The following is a 13,736-nucleotide window of genomic DNA, read 5'->3' on the forward strand; positions in this document are numbered from 1 at the left end:
GTGCCTGGATCTACTAGGATTTTCAGAAGGCCTTTGACAAGGTGGTGTACTAGTGTCTGCTAAATAAGAGCCCATGGTGCATAGGGCAAGGTGATATAGAGGATTGGGGCTGACTGGCATAAGGCAGAAAATTGGGTTTAAGTGGTATTTTTCAGAATGGCAGCTAGTGATTATTGGAGTCCCAAAGGGGGTTAGTGTTTGGTACCACAACTATTCACGTTATACATTAACAAACTGGATGAAGAATATGAGGGCATTGTTGGAGATGACACAAAGCTAGGGACATGTGTTGAGAAAGTGGGAAGGCTGTTGAAAACTTGGACAGGTTAGGAGTGTAGGCAAAGAACTGGCAAATGGAATACAATGTGGGAAAGTGTGAGGTTTTGCACTTTGGTACGAAGGAGATAGGCATAGACAATTTTCTGAATTCCAAAACGTAAAGGGACTTGGGAGCCATAGTTCATGATTCTCAAAGTTATTGTTTAGGTTCATTAGCAGTTAGGAAAATAAATGCAGGGGTAGTATTCATTTGAAGAAAGCTAAAATACGTGGGTAGGGATGTACAGCTGTATAAGTCTCTGGTCAGACCGCAGTTGAAATATTGTTCAAGGCAGTTATGGATCCCATATCTTGACCAAATGGCCAATCCTGCTTCTACATCTGTGATTTTTATCATCTGCACAACTGAAACATAACCTCATTTTCTTGTATTTAATTCCCTTTGCAGTAAGACATAACATTCTATTGCCTTTCCTAATTACTTACTGCACCTGTGTTTGAATGTTCTGTCATTCATCCAGATCTTTCTGCACCTCAGCTTTGCAACCTCACCATTTCGGTAATGTTGCATTTTACATTTGATGCCATGTGGTGATATTTGGGGACAGTGCTAGTGGGAAGGTGCAATAAGAATGAAGTGATAACATTGAGAGTAAGAGTTGAATGTGCAGAGAGAAAGGCATTGGAAGTAGTCCAGAGAAGGTTCACTTCTGTTATGAAGGGACTTTCTTGGGAGGTCGAGTTCATTGATGCTTAGAAGAATGAAAGGAGTCCTTGTTGAAAAGTATAGGGTTCTTAAGGGGTTTGGCAGTATAGCTGTGGAAAGTGTTAGGGAGAGACTAAAGACCTGGGGGCCATACTCTGAGAATAGGGTCACCTATTAAAGACAGGTGGAAGCATTTTTTCCTGATGGTAATTACAATCTCTGGAATCACAATGATACACCGGACTGCTCCTTAGTCTCTGTTTTGATAGCACTGAATGTTTGTGGATATGGTAATAAGCAGGTATTTTGCCCTGAATGGTGTTCTGTTTCTTGTGTTTGTTGGACCTAGAATCATGCAGGCAAGTGTGAAGTATTCCATCACTGATTTGCACCTTGTATGTTTACATTTACTTTTCTTATGTTTACTAAATCTCATGTTGCTAGAAAAGTTATGTTTGTATACTGAAGATGGCATGGGACATGGTTTGTGTTGTGAGCTTCCACCATGAAAGATCCTAACTGCTACTTGCATATTAAATAATGTTAATCATCAAGCATAACAATAGGGTTTTGTGTGTGTTTAATGTGAATGGGTATACATACTCCCTTGGGCTGGGGAATACTTCACTAAGGGAAAGTACAATGTCCAAAAATAAATTTAATAATTTGTTCATTTTAGTGATATTAATGCAGGTAGCTGTCAAGGTTAATAGTTGGAAGTATGTGTGTAGGCACTGTTCTATCTTTAGTATTTATTGGTAAAGGGAGTATACCTGAAAATTATTAGAATGCCTACTGAACATGTATGCTTGCATTTTATCCCTCATTGTGAAGCAGTGTAGTACTACTGGGTTTCAGATTACAGCCCACAGCAAGTCTGAAAACACCAAGTGCAACAAATTGGGACAAGATGAAATTGTCCTTTGTTCCAATGGTTGTAAGAAATATACCTGGATAATTATACTGTATTTAAATACTTTTGATTTGTTCTTCTGTTCTAGACTCTGCAGATGAGTATGAAGACAGCTTTGATGATGACAGTTTTGATGAAGATGCTTATTATGCAGCTTTAGGAACGAGACCTGCACTTAACATGGAAGAACTAGATGATTCTTACAGGCAGGTTGTTGAACTGTTTGTCGTTTGTACAAATGAAAATCCTAAAAAACGTCCCTCAGCTGCAGAGATAGTAGAGGAATTGGAGAAAGCAACTGAAAAGAAATAAAGTGCGATGAAATCTTTTGTCCAACCTGTCTTTGTTTTATGAATGTACTTGTATAAAATGTATTGTACTAACCCACTTTTAAAATTCATGTCATTGTCATTTATATTTTGCAAGTTAAACTGAATAAAATGCATGAGCAGCATATTTACAGTATATGTCCTACGATTCAAGGTGTGACCTGTTCAATATACCATGTGGGGCTTAGTTGAAACGTACGACTGGCCTGGCCTTGCAGGACTCTTTGTTGATGAATATAAAGTTTCCGCAATAACAAGATACTGACTCTGATGTTAGAGAATGAGAATGTGGCAGTTTTAATATTGCTTAAACAGAATTAAAGCAATTTCAATCGTGTGACTCATTTTAATTAAAATAAAACTATTCTTCCAAATATTCATTATTACACTGCCTCCAGATTTGTACTTACTGGTGAAATACTGTAGTATTCTACCTTTCATATTTGTTATAAGAGATCAGCTTAATTTGTTACCAGTGGTATGCATGTTACTGAACTGTTCTTTTGTAATTAGTGACTGGCTTTGTGCTTTTTAATTCTCTAACCACACTATGAATAATTGTGAAGATGGGAACTTAGGTTAAGAAACAGAAATCTGGGGTCAATCACCAGAATTCATTACATGCAATTTTCAAATTAATATTAAATTGTACCCTATGAAAAGTGAAGATTTTTGACAATCAAAGCTGAGAATAATGAATACCTGGACATTAGGTATAATCAACTTTTTATTGTATTACAATGAGCAATTTCTATAGATACTAAGTGTTGGATCAAATATTTGGAGGGGCCAAAAGCTGCTAAAATAAGCATAGCAAGATAAGATTTAAAATTCACTAACTGTGATAACCTTATTATGTAGACATTTCACTTTTCTAAACTAAGTTGTGTTTGAGAACTCTTAAACTACCTATAATACAGGCTTCTAGAATAACAGACAAAGATGAACAGCAATAAAATTAAGCATATTTACATGTCTCAATCAATCCTTTTCATTTAGAATATTAAGTTTCCACAAATCCATTTTAACAACATAATTAACATAGTAACCCTTAACATTGGTTTTAGATCAAATGAGTTTTTGCAAACAGTACAAAACATACTAGCAATTCAGACTAGTATGAATTTAACATCAAGTTCTGGGGACTGAGGCTGTGCCAAATTTCCTGAATTTTTAATTACCTGTTATCTGACATGTAGAAACCCAAACAAACTTAGTCAATGCATTTTAAGTCAACAATCCAGTGTCACAATGAGGTGGATCCTGAAAAGCATAGTCCATTTAAAATTGCTGAATGCCAATTTGTATTTGTGGCTTGTATTATAAGTTACATAAATGTTGAGGGGGCGAGAGAATATTTGGTTTCTGGACAATTGCAGATTTGGGATACTGGACCTGTATTCAGAGGTTAGTTTATACTATACAAAGAGTCTTCCTTACCCTGCCAAATGTTGTACTAATTGGTAAGTGGTTAGAGTCAAAAAATTCAGGTTAACCAATAAAGTTATAAACCAGGAAATTTGGGGTTTCACAGTATTTAGATGCAAACAGCTTGCCTGATGGTGTTGGATCAGAGAAGGCGATCTCATTTTTATTCAGGCAAGTTCCATACATGAATGTCTTCCTGAAAAAGAGATAAAGTACATTAAATTCAATTATATAAAATCCCAAATGCATTTTATTAACCGGAATAAGGAAATATTAAAAAAAAATTACCGAACAATATCCACCATTCTACTGGCAATTTGTTTTCTCCGCATAAAACTGAAGACCCAGATTCTGCTTATGCCACAAATAGCCTCTTCTGGCACTGTAGAACATCTCCAGGCACGATGATGTTCCAATAGGTGACTGTTTTCTGTATTTTTCTGATCAGTAGGTTCAGATAGCACCCGAAAGGCCTGCAGAGGTTATCCAAGAAAATTAAAGAACAAAATGCTTCAAAACAAATTTAAAATTGAACTAAAGGTTCCAGCAAGATCCTCTGCAAAGGAGCTAAGTAATCAATATATTTAAAATTAGCTATAACAGCTGACTGTAGAATCATTAATAGAATCCTTCAGATTTTCCCTTTGTTACTGTTACCTTGTGCTGACCAACTATTTTTGTAAAGAAACCGAAATACTTTGGCTGTTGGAAATCTGAAACAAATGCTGGAGAAACTCAGCAGGTCTGGCAGCATCTGAGGAGGAAGAAACAGAGTTAACATGTAGTCTGGTACAACTCTTCTAAAGTAATCATACTGGATTCAAACTGTTAACTCTGATTTTATAAGTCTCTGCTGTCCACTCTCCATTGTGAGGGGATAAATTATAGGATGCTGCAAAAAGGCATGAATCATGATGAGATGTGAAAAGTAGAACTGAATACATAAAAGTATACTTTAGGGTCAAGGCAGACTTCAAAGCTATCTGGACTTGAACAAAACTCATATGAAGGAGTGACTGAAATCATACAAGATGATTTTGCTGGGAAACAGCAAAAATATTAAAATTTAACTTTTACATATATATCTGATTCTGGGATGTTAGCATTGCTGGCAAAGCCAATGTTTACTTTGCTTTCTTATCAATAATATGGGAGTTGAAGTTACTTTGGTTGAAATAGACCAAACACGGTCTTTCAGATTTTAGCAAATAGCTTGAAGAAGGTGATTTCTGCTTTAATCTAACCTTATTTAGCTGTTGGTTTAACAAAACTTTGTGCCAGTGACATAAATGCAAATAATAGATTTTATTTCATGATCCAGGAGCACTAACCTTTATAAACATGTAAAGCATCTTGGTTGCGTGTACATCAAAGAAATTCCTTACCTGTTTGATAGATTCTGTGATAAGGCAGCCAACAATCCTCTTCTCATTTGAGACAAATATGTAGGTTTTACTTCGTTCTGGATAGCTTAATGTAGCTTGCTGAAATCCCAGTTCATTATCAACCAATTCTCGCACTTCCTCTACCTATTGAAAAAAAATTATGGAAAATCACAACAAAAATATATTCTTTAATTTCTGTCCTTGATGCCTATTTTGAGCAGATAGTCATCTACTTGTTTTGTTATGGCAGTACACTTCCATGTTTCTTCTCTGAAATAACTTGATGTTACCAAGCACAGAATCAGTTCAGTCAGTCATCAGAGCTGGTTTGATAATGTTAGATTTCACTGTTCCACGTTCTTTAAAACCAACTTCTCTGACATCATCCTGGTGACCAAGAACAACTCCAGACTCCTCAAATATATAACTACTTGCTCAATTCTTATTTGTGTCCCGTCCAGTACCAAATGTGCACAGTGCATTTACATTTGTCTTTAAAAAGAACATCCATGCAGCTATTTGTGCTGCTTTCCTCCTGAAATATTTCATCCCTCTTCTGTTCGTATAGGCAGCAATCTCAAAAACTTGCATGAAATCTCACCTCGCTTACTGAAATATTCAAAAATCTAAATTAAAATTTAAAACATTAAAGTACTTTAAAAATTGAATTCAGTAAATTAAGTTATTCTATTGAACATTTCATTCAAGATTGAAAATTTAATCAATAACTTATATACTACAGACTTTGGGAGAAAGTTTATCAATACATGCTTTTTCTTACCTTTTTAAGCGCATACTTGGGGTCATCTGGCAGAATCAATATAATTTTTCCATCTAGATATTCTGCCACCACACGCTCTTTCTTCCATCCCTGTATGTTGAATAGAAGTATTTTTTACAACAATGCAATTTCAATAATTCAAAAGAATGAAAAGTATCATTGTGGCATAGTCCTTTCGTCATTCTGCTGAAATTTTCAACCTTCCCTGCAAGTATAAATTTATGTTTGTTTACCTTGCCGGCACTCTAATATGTCAGCTAATGGTCCGGCTTCATGATTGGTTAGTAAACATTTGTATGCCATTTGACAGTGGAAATAATACACCAAAACGGATCTCAATTTCATGCACAATGAACCTCACCTTCATCAAGACTGCAAATGCATTTCAGGGCTGGTTTTAGACTCTTGTGCTAGTGGACTTGAAGGCAGTGGGCATGCAGAATTCAATGGCTGACTTCCCTGCCACCTAGTTGTTTGCTTCTGAGTGGTCTGAATTTTTGCAGAGGTGGAAGTGAGGTGTTGTGCGAACAGTTCCACCTTGGCGCCAAGGGAAGCCCTTAGTGGCGAGTGAGGAATCATTAACATTTAAAGAGAAATCTAAAAACCTAATTTTAACCAATAAAACCTTTTTGTTTAACTAAGTACAGTCTTGTGGCAAAATGTACATTGAAGGAACTGCACGAAATAAATAATTAACCTACAAACATGGATTATAACTATGTAATAAGAATTTTCTTACAAAGGCACATTGATCTTAAAGTTAATTATTTCTGTCGTGACTGCTATAGGTGCATATCAGTCCTCTGGAGAATGCCCTCAGCTCCAGCTTGTTTCAAGAGGTAAAATGCTCAATACCATCTCTTCGCAGTGGACACCCCAATCCAACATTCTGGTTAATTTTCAATATTTCTAATCAATTTGCTCTCCAAGCTGCATAGCTTCTGGGTAGGCCCATGAACATCGATCAACATTAATTAAGGAAATCCACGCACAGACCTCAGAGGTTTGTACAGCAACAATAATAAGAAAAATAATGTTGCTTCCAATCTAATTTGACTGTTTACTTTTGTTTTATAATAAGACAGATTACCTATTTTTGAAGCTTGAGACATTCTTGATTCTTTTCTCCCTCAAGATTCAAAGTCCCACTAATATTCCATGCTATGAACAAAGAACCTAGTGTTTCTTTTTTAAAAAAACTGCTTAATGTAGGCCTAGCTAACTATCACTTACTTGGCAATCTTCTGTCAGTGGACTGTAAACTACACATAGCAGTTCTAATCTGCAGCTAACTCTCTCAGCAAACATCCAGATAAATTAAATCCTGAATATTTTCCTAAGCTTCGCCCATCTCTACTACAACATAGCCTGCAGGCCTCAAACTGATGCCTAGATTAATTATCTCTCATTAACAATTTTTTTTAGATTAGATTAGATGACTTAAATCGGAAGTAAATGGACTTTTACAACCTTCCAGATTCACTCACTCAATGTTTTTAAACTAACCTAGGTCTGCCAAATGGAATGCAGTTGTTCAAGGAGACACCTTACTTCACCTCAAAGGCAACTAGGGATAGGCAATACATGGTGGCCTAGCCAGTAACACCCAATTCCCAAGAATGAATAAAACAAAAGTGTATAAAGTATCTTCTGCGACCATTTTAAGAAAAAGCCAGGTGAGTTATCCTTGTTTGGAGAAAGTGAGGACTGCAGATGCTGGAGATCAGAGTAGAGTGTGTAGCTGGAAAAGCACAGCAGGTCAGGCAGCGTCCGAGAAGTAGGAGAATCGATGTTTCGGGCATAAGCCCTTCATCAGAAGTTATCTTTGTTGTTCTGCTTAACATTTATCCTTTAACTAATATTATAAAAAAGCAGACAATCTGTTTATTACAACTCATTTCTCCCCAGAGATTGCTGTTTGCAAATTGGCAGCTGTAACATTATAAAAGTGACTATACTTAAAAGTATGTAGTTGGCTGTATAATGCTTCCAGACATCCAATCGTCTTGAAAAGTTGGTAAGGCTGTAAAAATACCCTTCATCAAATGGAGCTACTAGCGACAAATTTGCACAAGCAGTTTCCTTAATAAAATGTATATACATGGGAATTTATTGGATTAGGGACAAAATGTACAAAATTAAACTGGGAACGAGATATTGTTTGCAAATCTTGGTATTTATCCAACTAAACCCATTTATACTAAAGACTATACTTATTCTTAACATCACATAAAATCAGTGAAATGTTTATAATGTATACAAACAAAATCAAGGAATTTGGAACCTTGAATTTGGAGAAGATTGCATATAAAAAATTAATTAAAAACCTTTCATACCACATAACGGAGCCCTTCTAGGAATCTTTGGTGATATTGAATATGCTGTGCTTCATCCTCAGGATTGGATGCTGTATAAATCATTCCACAGGACCTGCACATGACAGCTCCAAAATGCTTCTGACCTGCATCCTGCAAAATAGCAAAAGTAAGAAAATCAATACATCTGCCAAAGGTAACAGTACATGTAGTCATTAACGTTATTAAAGCTTTGAAATTATTTAAAATGCTTCAGTTTGTAATGGCCTTAGCATCTCTCTTGTTTATTTCCTACAAATATTTTAGGAAAATAAGCTTAGAAGTTCATAAAAGATGGGTCTTAATTTATACAACAACTTTCATGCTGTCAGGATATACTTTGCCATGAAATACTTAGCAAATATTTTCAGTCAAAATAGCAGTCAATTCACACACAGCAAGGTTACACAAACAGCAATGAGATTAACTTTTCCAGTAACAATACAGTCATGGAAACTTTTACATTTGTAAAGTCAGTTTAAAGTCTCATCTGAACAAAGATTCAGAAATTTAATCAACTTGTATGTTAGAGCATTATTTGCCTTTAAATAAGGCTAAGATGAAGAAAAATTTCTTCATTTAAGGTTATGAAATATTTGAATTTTTTATCTGGATGATCAGTACTCAAGTATTTTTATAGACATAGCTCAATATATTTTTGAGTGCTATGGATAAGGGGACAATGTGGGACAATGAAACTGTGGTGGAGGTTCAACTAAGATTTAGCATAATGGTATAGCAACCTTAAAATTTATTTTATATTGTTATAAAGCAGAGGTTGAAACCCCTCGGAGAACTAAAATGAACTACTCAAAAAGCACCTCACCTTATAACCTGTAAAAGTAGTATGAAAAGTGATGTAACCTGCCTTTCTGCAACTTTTATTTATCTAACTCTAACAGTGAACAAATTTACTAAACTATTCACAAACTGAATAATCCCTTCTAACTACTAATTGTTCCCATTCAAAGCAAGATTCTAATGGTTTGCTGTTCCAATAAATATAAGGCCCATTTATATTTAGTCTCTTTAATTTACAGCCAAGTTACCACTTCCAAACTGTTCTGTGCCTTCTCTTCCTATCGTCCTATCAGGAACACCTTCTTTGTCATTTCTTCTGTCTTTCCTTATTCTTTCTGTCGTTGGTACCGTTGTAAATAGATGGTGTTTTCTCTAAGAGCTGAGAGCTGTTATCTCTAGGAGATGGCAGTTAACTTTGCTGATTTTCCAATTGCCCTATTATTCTATACCCTTGATGACATATCATTATTTTTACAATCAGATTGGTCCGAGGTTGTCAAACATCAAATTTAAATTTGACAGATTTTTAGTATCGAAGGGCTTGGTTCAAATTTATTGGCTAAATTCCAAAGCCTGTTGTCTTGGTAAAATGCTGCTTGGTCTGCTAACTGTACAGCGTTTCGATTCAAATGTTTCAATTCGGGTGCTCTCTGCACACCTTCAAAGCGGCTTTTCACAGGCATCCATTTTAAATCTCCAAGCACGGAAAAAGCAAAATCTTTTTAAAGGGACCACACAATGCTTTCCCCCTAGCATTTTACAAACAGCAAATTCTAATGTCCTGCATTTTAATCCACAATTATTCTACCCAACTTTGCAACAGTATGAATTGACAAGGGGTCCCTCTGCCTGCATTCAAGTATCAGTATAGGTTCACGTGCTAAATCAATGGGCCATGGACCCAAAGACTAAATCATATGCAAGGGTGCTGTGAATGATACCTCATGACATGCTTAAAACACAATAAATTAAAGAACATTTTATATTCATAGAGAAAGCTTTCTCCATTGAGTTCACTACTAGAAACCAAAGCTTTATGTATCATGAAATCTCCATCCCTTCACTGTCACTAAATTAAAATTCTGCAACTCCACCATCATCACCATCAGCAAAGTGGGTCTACCTTCACCAAATTGACTGCAGCAATTCAAGAAGGCGATTCACCACCACTTCTCAAGGACAACTAGGGATGGGCAATAAATGCTGTCAGTTAGCAAAGTCCACATCTCCTGAACGATTAACAAAAAAAAGTCACAAATAGGCAAAAATAGTAGATTTCCTTTCCTAATAGGTAATGAACAAACCAGATGGGTATTTATGATAAACAATGATTGCTTCAATGTTACCATTACTGAGATTATCTTTCAATTCCAGATTTTATCAACTAACTGAAGTTAAATTCCATTAGCTGGCATTATGGGGTTTGAACCTATATCACTAGAATAATGGCCTGAGCCTCTGGGTTACTTATCCAATGATGCTATCTCTAAGTCATATGGTGGCTATACCAAAAACAGATCTATCAAATTATTTTATACTGGGGTGGCTTCAGCCAGGTGGAGTGCAACCTCTAGCCCTACCTGATGGAATTGGTAATCAAACTTTCCCCTTTGCTGATCCTCGATATAAAATGACCATCTTTCTTAAGAACCAGGAGACTCCCCCCTTCCTCTTTCCAGGTACCATCCGTTTACATTTTGCAATAGCTTTCAGATGAGGTTCAGAAAAAGTATCTAGCTATTCTAGTCCTGTTCTAACATTTGATCCATAATGTGTTTTAAATGTCCATCTAAATATTTCTTAAATGTTGTTCATGTCCTTTTGTAGAATAAGATTTGTAATACAGATTTTATTCTGGCAAATTTCTGACAATGACACTTCATTTTCAGTTCCAGTGTGACAAAAAAAAGACAAACTATTTAAGGTTAGCCACTAATCTTGTAACATGACATTGGAATTGATTGCAGAGGGAAAATATCTGTACCACATATCCCTCTCCTCTACTCATACCCTGGCAAAATGAGTTCATGTCTTCAAACAACATCAGGATTCTGAGTACATCAATATGCTTTCTCAATTACATGCTTAAATTGTTCAGTATAATTTTTTTTAATGCGCAAAAAAAAGCCAAGTTTTTACATAGTAGCTATCTTTTAAAAAAAACGCAAATTATCTGGACAGACAGTTCAACAACCAATTTCTATATGTTTAACGTGATATGTTGCAAATGTGGTACAAAGAATAAGCCAAATAATTTTACATTGATCTGCCTGATTTGTTTAAGGAAATTGCTAGAAGCAATAAAGAGAGATAGAATTAACTGCTACTTACAAAGATACTTATTAATCAGGGAGAGTCAGCATGGTTTTGTTATGGAAAGATTGTGTTAAACAAATGTAATTGAATTTGAGGAAGTAACAAGGAAGATTGAATAAGTAGTGCAGTGGATGCTGTCCACATGTATTTTACTAAAGCATCTGACAAGGTCCTACATTGTTGACTGTTCAGAAAGATTAAAGTCCAAATGATAGAGGTTAAGATGGTGGGTCGGATCCAAAATTGGCTCACTGAAAGGGAACAAAAGACAATGGTCAACTGACGTTTTTTACAAATGGAAAGCAGTTTATAGAGGTGTTTGACGAGGCTCAGTGTTGGAATCATTGCTATTTGTAGGAGCTACTCATGATTAAGATTTTAGAAGTTTCTGGATAACACAAATTTTCTGGAGTTGATGTGAAGAGAATGACTGCTAACTGCAGAATGATATTAGTGGTTTAGTTGAGTTGGCAGACAAGTGGCAAATGAAATTCAAACTGGAGAAGTGCGAGGTTATGTCTTTGTGGAGGGCAAACAAGGCAAGGGAATATACAATCAACTCAAGAGAATTGCGAAGGGTAGAGGAAGTGAGAGAACATGACTGCATGTCCATAGATACCTGAAAGCAGCAGGACAGGTGGCTGAGGTGATAAAGAAGGAATGTAGGATGCTTTCTGTCATTGGTTAAGGTATTGAATATAAAAGAAGGGATCAAATGCTGGAACTATTCAAGACACTGGTTAGGCCACAGCTGGAGTTTTATGAAGAATTTGCTCACCACATTATAGGAACAATACCACAGATTTACAAGAACATTCAGTCATGAGGAAAGATTGGATAGATTAGGGTGGTTTTCCTTGCAACCAAAAGAATAAAAATTGTTTCACTAACTAACAATATTCTGTTATGCTCAATCTCCAGCCTGGAAACCCACAACTGAAGTTCAGCTAATGTTCAAAGACAAAGCAGGAAACATCTTGACTGAACTTACTGCAAACTGAGAATAAGCCCATCTTTGTCATCTTTAGCCACAGCCAAATCTCACAATACTTCAAAGACTTGGGACATAATTTAAAAGATCAGAATAGATTTTGTAATACAATAATAAAGCGGTCATTTGGTCCTTTGCATCTGTACAACTGTATATTGTTGAATTTATGCTATTTTAATCCCGTCTTTATGCCCTACATTTTCCTGTATTTTCTTCTTTTTCAACCTTTCCTTCCTTATTCTTAAATGGTTCATGACATATGTTACAACAGGCACTTTGTATTTTCACTTATAAATACAAAATAAAATCTGGTTTACTCCTTCAACTTCCATTAATAATCCTGAATTTATGCCTTTTTTTGTCCATTAAACTATGAAAATAATATTTCATTACTCAAACCACAAATACCTTTCGTAATTTCAAAATGTTTATTTCCTAACCTAGAGCTCCCAGGGAAGAAACCTTTGTCATAAATTCCAGGAGCAGCAATTACTGGAAAAAAAAAGTTAAAACAACAGCAGTTTGAAAAGAGAGAAGAACAGTCAAAGGAAGCACATAGTGAGGACAGAGCAGGAGAGAGAGAGAAAAAAAAAGAAACCCACATTGCTAATTGACAGAGTTAGCAGTGACTGCCTTTGCTGTTGAATTCATGTATCGCTGGACATCGGAGTGCGTCTGGGAAAATTACAAAACATTGAAATTCACAACTGATCTTGGAGAAACCTATTTGGGAAAGGTCACAGCACAGAAGCAGGTAAGTGGATTTAAGCGTGGCCTTAAAATAAGTCTGCAGTAATGAGTAGAGTGGGTTCTTTTTTGATTATATGTTTTATTGAGCTATGTCTCTTGATTAAACTTAAAATGTAAGCCGTAAGTATTAATTTAACCTTGAGCAGTGTTTCGTAGAGGAATAAGGTGGTGCTATTTTCTGGGTCTGTAGATTGAAAGAAGCAAAAGTGGCCCTTAGTAGAGTGATATGCTCTTCTTGTCGGGTGTGGGAGTTTAGGGAGAGCTTACGGGTTACTGAGGATTATATCTGCAATAAATGCCGTTGATTGCGAATCTGATCAGATCGAATGGATTGGTTGGAGAGGCAGTTTGAGGCAATGAGGAATTTACAAGAGCAAGGGGATGTGATGGATGGCAGTTATAGGAAGGGGGTAAAGTCTCAGATACAGTCACATAGATGGGCTTTTGCCCGAAACGTCAATTTCGCTGCTCCTTGGATGCTGCCTGAACTGCTGTGCTCTTCCAGCACCATTAATCCAGAATCTGGTTTCCAGCATCTGCAGTCATTGTTTTTACCTAACTACAGGAAAGGTAAGAGAGGTAGGAAGGTAGTGCAGGAGTCTTCTGTGGTTAGCCCCATTTCAAACAAGTAGTCTCTTTTGGAAAATGTAGGGAGTGATGGACGCTCAGGAGTACGTAGCATGAACATACAAGTTTCTGGCAT

General features: G+C 36.1%; 2 protein-coding genes across 5 annotated transcripts in view; one reads left to right on the forward strand and one right to left on the reverse strand.

Moving 5' to 3' along the window:
• Positions 1-2,736, forward strand: part of pbk (PDZ binding kinase) — a 55,974-nt gene extending 53,238 nt beyond the window's left edge. For all 3 annotated transcript variants that reach the window (XM_087981388.1, XM_087981379.1, XM_087981382.1), the window contains exon 9: positions 1,987-2,736. In XM_087981388.1, the coding sequence (XP_087837514.1) occupies positions 1,987-2,210 (224 nt within the window). In that variant the 3' untranslated portion in view covers positions 2,211-2,736. The remainder of the gene's footprint in view (positions 1-1,986) is intronic.
• A 205-nt stretch (positions 2,737-2,941) lies between these two features.
• Positions 2,942-13,736, reverse strand: part of esco2 (establishment of sister chromatid cohesion N-acetyltransferase 2) — a 46,704-nt gene continuing 35,909 nt past the window's right edge. For both annotated transcript variants that reach the window (XM_087981371.1, XM_087981366.1), the window contains 5 exons: positions 8,158-8,289; positions 5,822-5,911; positions 5,041-5,184; positions 3,944-4,128; positions 2,942-3,851 (listed from right to left, as the gene is read on the reverse strand). In XM_087981371.1, coding sequence (XP_087837497.1) covers positions 3,719-3,851; positions 3,944-4,128; positions 5,041-5,184; positions 5,822-5,911; positions 8,158-8,289 — 684 coding nt within the window. In that variant the 3' untranslated portion in view covers positions 2,942-3,718. The remainder of the gene's footprint in view (positions 3,852-3,943; positions 4,129-5,040; positions 5,185-5,821; positions 5,912-8,157; positions 8,290-13,736) is intronic.

Source organism: Chiloscyllium plagiosum, unplaced genomic scaffold (genome assembly GCF_037043375.1).
Source record: "Chiloscyllium plagiosum isolate Xiang-an unplaced genomic scaffold, Cpla_swu_hap1 HiC_scaffold_3, whole genome shotgun sequence".
Taxonomy (NCBI): Eukaryota; Metazoa; Chordata; class Chondrichthyes; order Orectolobiformes; family Hemiscylliidae; genus Chiloscyllium; species Chiloscyllium plagiosum.